Source organism: Cucurbita pepo, chromosome LG15, assembly GCF_002806865.2.
Source record: "Cucurbita pepo subsp. pepo cultivar mu-cu-16 chromosome LG15, ASM280686v2, whole genome shotgun sequence".
NCBI lineage: Eukaryota > Viridiplantae > Streptophyta > Magnoliopsida > Cucurbitales > Cucurbitaceae > Cucurbita > Cucurbita pepo.
In genome coordinates, this window is record NC_036652.1 from 7,318,426 (window position 1) to 7,329,232 (window position 10,807).

Below are 10,807 nucleotides of genomic sequence, written 5' to 3' on the forward strand. Positions count from 1 at the left end.
GGGCATGACTTTTTCTTCTCGGCTTCGCTCATTCACCTATTGGTCTCCATTGCCTGAACCTATTTATTCTTTCTCTCAAACTTATTGGTCTCCCTGTTTCAAATTGATTAGAAGCATACAAATGTCCCAGTTGTTTTCCCTCACTGTATCAATCATTATTACAAAAGACGAAGGTCGAGCATGAGCCAAACAACCCAAAAGAGCGGAAAGAGGACTCAAGCTAAAGCCATCGTCTACATGTCGAGGTGTCGAGCTAAAATAAAGAAACTAAGCCAACGAATTGAATCGTGGACGTGTTTGAATCGACTTTCTTTAGCTTTCGACTAGACTGCCATTACCACAATAGGGCTTCTTACATGGTGCTTACCATCAGACCATATCAAATCACCATATACATAATTCTTCTTCCTTCCTACATTCCCTTCCTTGACTTTCATGAGAACTTTGAAGCTCAGCTCTTCACCCAATCTTGTGAAGCTCAACTTCTTTGGCTTAACCGAAACCGATATCCCAGCTGGTTTTCTTATCTCGGCTTTGTACGTTCCGGGAGAACCGACGTTCTTGAGTCTTCGAGTAATTGTGATCGATCTCGAGAGGTTAGGGACAGTGATTGAAGGATAGTTGAGATTTGTAAGACTAATAGGCTCCGAGCAATTGAAGGGGCCATTGGAGAACTGTGATAGTTGAGCTTTGTTGTATCCTAAGGCACATAGAAATGACAGATATTCATTAACCGTTATGTCATAGACCAAGCCAGGATCTGTAGCTCTATTTGGATGGATGTGTCCTGCTCCATAGTTGAATGGCGTGGCCACAGAGTAGGAAGCATTGAGGAGCGGCTTGAAGTTGTTGTCTAAGGTGCTTGCTGTGAAAAATAGAAGCTAATAAGAAAGACGCTAAAATGTCACACTTTTACTTCTAACTTGTCCGTTTAGTTTCCATTTGGTCCTTAAATTTTCAAAATATTACATTTTTACCCTCAGCTCGTGAGCTTTCACCAATGCTCACTTTTAACCAAAGCTAACACCAATGACCAAAAAAACGAGAATTAGTACAAACTCGAAGTAAAAGTGTCAAATCTAGAAACTTAGGGCAGTGTTCGTGAGTTTTCACCAACGCTCACTTTTAATCAAAGCTAACACTAATGACCAAGAATGAGAATTAGTACAAACTTGAGGTAAAAGTGTCAAATCTAGAAACTTAGGACCCAAATGGAAACTAAACTCAAAACTCGAGGATAAAAAAGATGCAATATTTTGAAATCTATGACTAAACGGAAACTAAACTAAAAAATTATGGTAAAAATGTAACTTTTTGAAACGTTAGGACCAAATGGAAACTAAACTCAGAGTAACGAATATAAGAACATGGAAAATATAGTCGAAACATAAGGACCGATTATTTGTTTTCAAAGATTCGTGGCAAAGAAAATACCGAGGGCGTTGAATTGTTTTACCCGTGGTCATGATTGCAGATTTAATAGCGGCAGGACTCCAGTGAGGGTAAAGAGTTCTAAGGAGACCCGCTATACCAGAAACATGAGGGCATGACATGGAAGTTCCTGATACCGAGTTAAAAGCAACCCGACGCTTATCATATTCTTGATTGGTAGGTCCTTCTGCTCCAGTATAAGCAGCTATAACACTCAGCCCAGGTGCTGTAACATCAGGCTGCCCACACAAAAATCACCCAACAATCATTATAGCCCCGTTTGATATCCATTTGACTTAAAAAATTAAGTTTATAAACAATAAGTTTCTATTTGGATGAATACCATTATAAAGAAGTGTGAGAAACCAGACACGTATTTTATGAACTAAATGAGTATCAAATGGAGCCTAAAAGACAACCTTTAAGATCTCTGGAGTAATAGTGCTTGGTCCAACTGATGAAAATGCTGCCATAAATGGAGCTGGCCTTATACCTAATTGAGTTGTAGCTCCTGTGATGTAAGCCTGAGGGAACCTGTTCACAATTTAAAGGTTTCAATTACTTTATGGTGATGTACATAATAGACCATGTGCAGGGTGTCACGGTCAGGTTCGTTTAGGGTGTGTTGCTTGTAGCCACATGTCCATGTCATGCCGAACCCTTTACTTAATTTCATGTTGTATTGCCTTACTATTGTATTTCCTATTTGTACGACTACTCGGCGAAGTCATGTCTAGGCCATTTGTACTATAGGGAGGGTGTGACTAGTTGTCAACTCCTCCCCCTGATTTTGTATGACCGTTCGGCGGAACCACGTCTAGGCCTGCCAGATCTGAATCGCCTCAAAATGTATTATAAGGGGATGCGACTAGTTGTCAAATTCTTCCTATCCAGAAAGTTATATGTTATTAAGCCGTTGTGTTGCCTTTTGCTTATAGCTATAAAACGTTGCTTTTAAAATCTTCTCTCTTTCTTACTTTCAAACTCGCTTTCAAAAATCTCTCTATCCCCGTTTTCTAAAACCTTGTTCTCAAATGGGGCCAAAGGCTCAAGCATACATTACCCAGCCGTAGGCGACACGAATACAAATTGGCTTGACTCACTTGGTGTTGGGAGTGAGTGTTGCACAATCGCAAAGTCCGTTGTCAAGAAAAGAGCGATTGTGATACAGGACAGTCATACGGTCCAAACAACTCAAATGTTGTTTGCCGTTGTGCTTAATTTAGGACCGGTTTGGATTGACATTCCAAATGTTTGAAAATGTTTTTAAGCATTTAGAAAGTTAATCTAAACATGCTTGTTACTGTTATAGAAGCAACTTACTTGGTTGAATTGATGTATGCAAAAACTGCAACGCCATCAGTGAAGTTGATGTGCGAGGCTGGAAGAACATGTGGGTCAGCAAGGATTTCATTCCCACTGAGCTCATTGTTGGCGAGAATCATACCCACAGCACCAGCCAACATTGCTTGCTCGCCCTTGTCCACTCTTGCATTATCACCACGAAGGCAGACAAGGATCTTTCCCTTCGCCTTCTTAGGATCAAGCGTACCAGCTTTACACAATTGACTGAAATGTTCAATAAATCAGAGCCAATTACTATGAACACTTAGAAATTCAATCTAAAAAGACCCTAAACACAACAATTCTAAGGTAATTTCAATAGCTAAGACAGAGCAGAAAATTATTGTTCTATGTTCTTACGCTTCATGAGCTGATGCATTGGCCAATCTAACATCTGCAGCACTCATGAGTGGATAGAACTTCCTGCTTGGCAAACCTTCAGGGGTTAGGCTTTCGCCCTACAAAACATTGTGTTCTTCGTTAGACAAATTGCACCATTGATAAACTTTCAAGTTTGTATCAAGTAGATCCTAAACTTTCGATTTTATGGAAGTCCTTATACGGTTGAGGATTGTTGGGAGGGAATGATCATGGATTTATAAGTAAGGAATACTATCTCCATTGATATGAGGTCTTTTGAGAGCTTATGCTCAAAGTGGACAACATCATACCATTATGGCGAGTCGTGATTCCTAACATGGTATCAGAGTCATGCCCTTAACTTAGTCCTGTCAACAAAATCCTTAAATGTCGAACAAAGAAGTTGGGACCCTCAAAGGTGTAGTAAAAAGTGACTCAAGTGTTGAACAAAGGGTGTACTTTGTTCGAGGGCTCCAGAGAAAGGAGTCGAGCCTCAATTAAGGGGAGGCTGTTCGAGGGCTCCATAGATCTCAGGGGAGACTCTATGGTGTACTTCGATCAAGGGGAGGATTGTTGGGAGGGAGTCCCAAGTTGACTAATCAAGGGGATGATCATGAGTTTATAAGGAAGGAATACATCTCCGTGGTATGAGTCCTTTTGAGGAAACCAAAGCCAAAGCCACAAGAAGTTATGCTCAAAGTAGTCAACGAGGATGATCATGAGTTTATAAGGAAGGAATACATCTCCGTGGTATGAGTCCTTTTTGAGGAAACCAAAGCCAAACACAATAAGTTATGCTCAAAGTAGACAATATCATATCATTGCAGAGAGTCGTGATTCCTAACATATAATTCTTATAATCGATCATTGGCTTGTTTGACAACTTTTGAAGTTCATGAAATTGAAAGTTTAACGATTGGTTAGGTATAAAATTCAAGTTTATGCACAAAAGATTTTGTAATTTAACCTATGTTTCAAATCTGTTGTGGTTTGAAATTCCTTTCATAGCATAAATGTTGCATCAAACTTCATTTCCTCTCTACATAATTTCAAGAACAAGTTGCACTAACCTCAATCTGCTTCTTGTTCCCAAGAACGACGCGACTAGGGAACTTCCTGTCCATGGTGCTGGCTCCAACGGTGATCTGCCAGGGCGCAATATTCGTCACGGAACCGGCTGTCGGTCCCGAATTTCCGGCAGAGCAAATCACCACAATCCCGTGCTTCACGGCGTGGAATGATCCAATCGCAACACTATCGTTAAACAACGGATTCGGATCTCCTCCAAGCGACACCGACAACACATCGACGCCATCGTGGATCGCCACATCAAACGCCGCCAATATATCGGCATCGAAGCACTCATTCCCAGCCGCTGGAGGCCAGCAGACCTTGTAAGCGGCCACCCGAGCCCTAGGCGATCCGCCCTTGGCAATGCCCTTTCCCAAGCCGAAAACACTAGCTCCGGCGACGAAGTTACCGCCCGCCGTCGATAAGGTATGAGAACCATGCCCTTCATTATCCCTCGGCGAATTGAACGAAGAATTTAGATGACCGACAACGGATTTGTAGCCTTTGTTGAAGTATCTTGCTCCGATTAGTTTCCTTGAGATTAAATTACCACCAAATTTACAGAAATTTCAGAGAATATCAAGAAAGTGCATGCGCATAAACTATGAAATAATTCAAATCCTTTGAGGCCGACAGCCATATGCAACGAGCAAAAGCCGACAATATCACTACTAGCAGTGAGCTGTTAAGTGATACCAAAACTAGATACTGATTGGTGTGTCAACGAGGACGTTGAACCCGTTTTAAAATCGTAATGGTTTAAAATTTTTGAAAATCGAACAACTCAAGCGAGTTTGAACTGTGCTTGGTCGAGTTTGTTCGCTAACTGACCCCACACTAATTTTATATATAAAATTAATATTTTAGATTGAAAATAAATATTATATATATATATATATATAGATAAAAAGTAAAAAAGGGAAGAGAGAATAAAAAATAAAAATATTATTCTTATGGGCATAATTGAAAAGAAGATATACTCGACTATATCTTTTCTAAAGTCGATTTGAATATTCCCAATTTCGTCTCGATATTGGTAGGTCCTACTTAAACTAATTCTAGACAAACTTTTACCTTTGAAAAAAACGGGTAGACTTCTTTATTGTTAAGTTACGCTCGTGTTCGGGTGTTGGTAGGTTTTGTATTGAGGAATTAATTTATAATTAGAATTTGCTTTTTTTAAAGTCCCGAGAACTGTGATATAAGTAGAGAGAAAGTTCTGTAAATAGAGCGTTAAGTACATATCTGATCTCCATATCGAGATTTATATTTAGTTCTAGGCTCTTTTTTTTTTTTTTTTTTTTTAAATGGACAACGGGAGTAAAAATAATTAGAATCGAAAATTCTGATATACTCGACTTTGAACTCTAAATAAGATAAAATATAAAAGCTAAGATATTAATATATGAACGTCGCTCGGGACGTAGGTCGGAATCTCTACTCCGCTATTTAAATTAAAAATTAAAAAAAATGAAGAGAGGGAAAGAGAAAGTACCTATTGCAATGGAAAGAAGGATCGTTCTGGTTTTGGCATATTCCTCTCCACCTTTGGGGAATTGGTCCCAAATCATCGTGATCACTAAAGCTCTTTGATTCCGGCCATACCCCTGTTGAAATTCCATGCCCAAAATGACCAAAATACCCCTTAGTCCAATTATATCAATCACCGGTCTAACAATAAATAAGTTATTATTACTCGTTTTAAAATTTATTTTATTTTAGTCTCTATATTTTTAAAAAATTTAAATTTAACACCGATACTTTCGATAATTTTTTAGTAAAATATTTTTTAACACTCTTAAAATTATTATATAGACCTGCTTTCAATGTCGGTTTTGAAGTTTTTAACATCATCAACTATCACTGGAGACTCAATTATCGTCTCGAGGTTACTATCGTCGTCTTGATTGGTTAAAGTCTTTCGCTTTACTTTTGCCCAATTTTCCGTTCGTTGGAATCTACATTCTCTTACTTTTCTTTATTCTATCTTTCATGCTCGTTCTCGAGCTTCTTCAAATTTCAAGTATATTTTTATTAATTTAATTTATTTAAAATATAAAAATAATTTATTTTTTTATAAATTAATTAAAAATGGATTAAAAAAATCAACCATTGGGGTTGCAGATAAGAGAGTCAAACAGACTGAACACAGATCCATTAAAATATATTTTTAGTTCTCCAAAAATAAAAAATATTAAACTAATCAAAACTACGTCGTTTTGATTCTGTAATAAAAATCAGATCTTGTTTTTATTAATTAAAAAAAAAAGTCAAGGGCTTGAAAAAATATTATTCAAATAAAAATTAATTATTTAATAAATAAATAAATAATTAATTAATTAAAGAAGAGAGAGAAAGTTAGAGAGAGACAACGAACCAGTATCAAGGTTTCCAATAATGGTGTCTTCTCCAAACCTTGCCTTCTTCCATATTGATTCTGAACTTATAACTCCATGATTGTTCTCCAATTCCATGAACTCCCATGATCGTGTCGTGTGTAACCGTCTTCCTCGGTTCGGAAAAACCGACACCACTTTCGGGTGTTCTGTGTTTTAAACACGTAAAATGTTAAATCACCAATCAACTCAAAACGTGATCGATATTATAATTAAAAATTTTACATTTTTTCTCTAAATTTCGTATTAAATCTTCGAATTTGAGATATTAACGATGAATGAAAAGAGAAAGAATAGTTACGAGCTAATCGAGCAGCTACTTCGTCTTCCAACATTGCTGCAAAGCCATTGATATGTCTAGTGTACGAGTAAAAGATGACATCTTCGGCGAATTCATTTCCACTAAAAAGATAATAAATCAACGGTTAAATAATCGATTTCGACACGATCAAGAGTTCGAACATTATGGCTAATGGGTAATGATAAAGTTGATTTTTTTTTTAAACGTACCTCTCGAGATATGGTCGGAGGAGGTCTCGGTGAGAATTGGCGACGATGTTGGCGGGTTTCCGACCGCCGTGGGAATGAGCTCCCATGTAGACAACATAGGACTGCAAATGGGGTGAAAATTTGAGAGAGAAAATGAGAGAAAAGCAAAGAAAATGAACTAACCCTTTTAATGGCGGCGGTGGGAGTGAGCAGCAAAGAAGAGAGAAGAAGGAGGAGGACAGTAGCTGAAGGATGTGTTGGTTGTTTCATGGTTTGTTCTTGTGTCTTGTCTCTGGTTTTTTCTCCCCTTCTTGGCTTTAATTATATGTCTTCCTCCAATCGAATACAAGATACTCTCACACTTAAAAAATTAGGTTAAAATATAATATATGTTCGTGTTCACACTCGAGAAGCTAGATGGGTTAACTGTGTGTAATATGGTGATAAAGACATGTTAACCGATCTAACTTCAAGAAAACAAGGTAATATAGAACGCCCAAAGACGCGTTCGTTGATAGAATCGTCGTAAGAATGGAAATATTTCACTTGAGCGGAGGTGGACTGATTAATGAGCACAGGCTCTTAGACTGCTGTGAAAGCGAGCTAACTGTTGGAGGATCAAAAAGGTAATATTTTTCCCGAGTGGAGGTGAATTGATCAACGAGCACAGGCTTTTGGACTAGTGCAAAAGCGAGTCGGCCGCTGGAGGATCAAAAAGGTGATATTTTTCTTCAACGGAGGCGAACTGATCAATGGGCACAGGCTTTTAGACTGCTGCGGAAGCAAGCCGGCTGCTGGAGAATCAAAAAGGCAATATTTTTCTCAAGCGGAGGTGCACTGATCAACGGGCACAGGCTTTTAGACTGTTGCAGAAGCGAGCCGGTCGCTGGAGAATAAAAAAGGTAATATTTTCCTCGAGCGGAGGCAAACTGATCAACGAGCACAGACTTTTTGGACTGGTGTGAAAGCGAACCGACCACTAGAGGATCAAAAAGGTAATATTTTCCTCAAACAGAGGTGAACTGATCAACGGGCACAGGCTTTTAGACGGCGGAAGCGAGCCAGCCGCTGGAGAATAAAAAAGATAATATTTTCCTCGAACAGAGGTGAACTAATCAACGGGAACAGACTTTTGGATTACTGCGGAAGCGAGTCGGCCACTGGAGGATCAAAAAGGTAATATTTTCCTCAAACAGAGGCGAACTGGTCAACGAGCACAGGCATTTAGACTGCTGCGGAAGCGAGTCGACCGCTAGAGGGTCAAAAAGGTAATATTTTTCCCGAACGGAGGCGAACTAGTCAACGAGCACAGACTTTTAGATTGCTATGAAAGCGAGCCAGTCAGTGGAGGATTAGAAAGGTAGGCCAGTCGAATGAGGGAGAGCCAAGATAGAGTCTCAATAAAAGACAAATCTTTTAAAAAGGATAGACTATTTTTCGAGCTCACAGTGGAGAGACCGAACCATCAACCATTAAGATGATAATTAATGTTTTATTTAATGAATTATATACGATCTAATAAATAACTAAATTAATTATATACCAACGATTTTTATTAATTTTTATTAATATATATAATTTTTTTACATTATCCACTCCATTTTATATATTTGTGGCATATGAATATAATATAAGATATTAATTAATATTATTGAATTAAATGACAATAATATAATTATTTTTTAATTTTATTCGGAATTATCAGTCAAATTATTAATTAAAAAAAAATGAGTGCATAAATAGAGTTTTTTTTGTCCTATAATAATTTTTCCGCGTACATTATTAAAAGTTGACTAAATAAATGACTTTTGGGCTATACTCTTAGGTAGATTATTGACTTTTCCATATTTAAAAGAAAAAATAAATTAATTAAAAAAATAAAAATATCTCTCTTTTTTAATTTTACAAAATCGTCCTTTGAAATTCTTAATTTTTATTAATTCGACTCATTATTTGACGCGGGTTATTTTAAAAGATGTGATTTAGGTTCGTGTTAGATTAAGATATTTGGTTTGTGTCGGTGTAGTATTTTAATTTTTTTTTTAATTTTTTTTTTTTTTTTACGATTAATACGTTTTATTAAGCTATATTTCAGCTCTTTCTATTCAACGAAACTTTTCCGATCTTCTATATTCTCTCTCTCTTCCTTTGGTATTAAATCCTAAAATCGATTTAAGGTTCGAAAGACCCTAAAAACCCTAAAATCGATTTAGGGTTCATGATCAATCGACATCTATATTTAAATCAATATTAATAGCGGATTGAATTATAAGAAATAAAATAAAAATAAAAATAAATAAATAAGTCTTTTTGGAAAGAGAACCGAGGTTTTTAAATTACAAGTGGGGAAGAAGATGACAGCCACTCACCCAACCCAACCTATCGCATGTACTTTGGATATCGGGATCTATTCCAAAAAAACTTTCTTACTTTTCCATTTGAAAAATAATTTCGTATGCACGTAAATTGGCTCGTAGCCTTAAAAGATCGAGTCCAAGAGGATATCATGAAAAAAAGATCGGTGAGATCCCACATCAGTTAGAGAGAGGAATGAAACATTCCTTAAGGGTGTAAAAATCTCTCCCTAGTAAACACGTTTTAGAACTGTGAGGCTGCGGTGATATGTAATGGGCTAAAGTGGATAATATCTTCTAGAGGTGGGTTTGGACGGTGACAAATAGTATCAGAGCTATAGACATGGGTCGGTGTGCCAGTGGGGACACTATGATCCTATATCAGTTGGAGAGGGAAACGGAACATTTCTTATAAGGGTGTAGAAACCTCTCTCTAGTAAACGCGTTTTAAAACAGCGAGACAAACGACAATACGTAATGGGTCAAAGCGGACAATATCTGACATGAAATGACTTAATGGGTCATGCCCGATAGAATAAGGATGTCATACCAAATCAGTCAGATTTCACGGACTTTAAAACGTTTCTTGATCATCAATTTCAATTTGTAATTCATTTAACCGACTACCAAATCATGACATGACACCTCGATATTACAACCCGAACATTCTAAAGGGGCACTAAGGAAAAGATCAAAAGATGGAATATGGTTGATAATAATGTGTTGGATATATAGAGTGTGGTCCAAAAGTGGTGCCACACTAGTTGACTATGGAGGCGAGTGAGTATGTATAGCCCAAGCCGAGGCATATGGCTTCCCTCAACCACAACCCTCTCTATCCCATCATCTCTCTCTCTCTCTTTTGCCATTTTTATCTCTCTTTATGTCTCGATCAACTTGTTCTAACTTTTAACTCGAAGCATCGTTTTGTGACTCGAATTCTCGAGTCGACTTTAAAAGTATGCAGTGTATTATTTTAAAGCTAAAAGTCGAAAAAGTTAGGTCAGTGTGATTTGAAGTCTTTCTATTGTGTGTCTACAGACCATTATTGTAATAATCCAACTCACTATTGATAGATATTGTCCTTTTCGGGTTTTCATTACTGGGCTTCCTCTCATTAAAACGTGTGTGCTAGAAAGAGATTTCCACACCCTTATAAGAATGTTTCGTTCCCCTCTACAATCGATGTGAGATCTCACGATCTATCCCAGAGCCCAACGTCCTCGTTGGCACTCCTTCCCCTTCTGCAATTGATGTAGGATTTCATAGTTGTGTTGTGACATGTCACACATTACAATATGTATATATATATATATATATATATATATATATATATATATATATATTTTTTTTTTTTTTTTT

General features: G+C 37.3%; 1 protein-coding gene across 1 annotated transcript; it reads right to left on the reverse strand.

Annotated features, from left to right (window-relative positions):
* Positions 1 to 69: 69 nt before the first annotated feature.
* On the reverse strand, positions 70 to 7,423 carry LOC111811654 (subtilisin-like protease SBT5.3). The gene is made up of 11 exons (XM_023698633.1): positions 7,275 to 7,423; positions 7,113 to 7,213; positions 6,904 to 7,004; positions 6,584 to 6,751; positions 5,702 to 5,813; positions 4,206 to 4,740; positions 3,136 to 3,233; positions 2,755 to 3,000; positions 1,851 to 1,965; positions 1,457 to 1,670; positions 70 to 865 (listed from the first exon to the last, which is right to left on the reverse strand). The coding sequence occupies exons 1-11, from the start codon at positions 7,359 to 7,361 to the stop codon at positions 324 to 326; spliced, it is 2,319 nt and encodes a 772-aa protein (XP_023554401.1). The 5' UTR covers positions 7,362 to 7,423; the 3' UTR covers positions 70 to 323.
* Positions 7,424 to 10,807: the final 3,384 nt, after the last annotated feature.

Coding starts and splice junctions, on each gene's coding strand:
- LOC111811654 (XM_023698633.1), bottom strand. CDS start 7,361: ATGAAACAACCAACACATCCTTCAGCTACTGTCCTCCTCCTTCTTCTC. Junction 3,001..3,135: donor AATGCATCAGCTCATGAAGC/GTAAGAACATAG, acceptor TGAACATTTCAG/TCAATTGTGTAAAGCTGGTA. Junction 1,966..2,754: donor GCATACATCAATTCAACCAA/GTAAGTTGCTTC, acceptor AATTGTGAACAG/GTTCCCTCAGGCTTACATCA.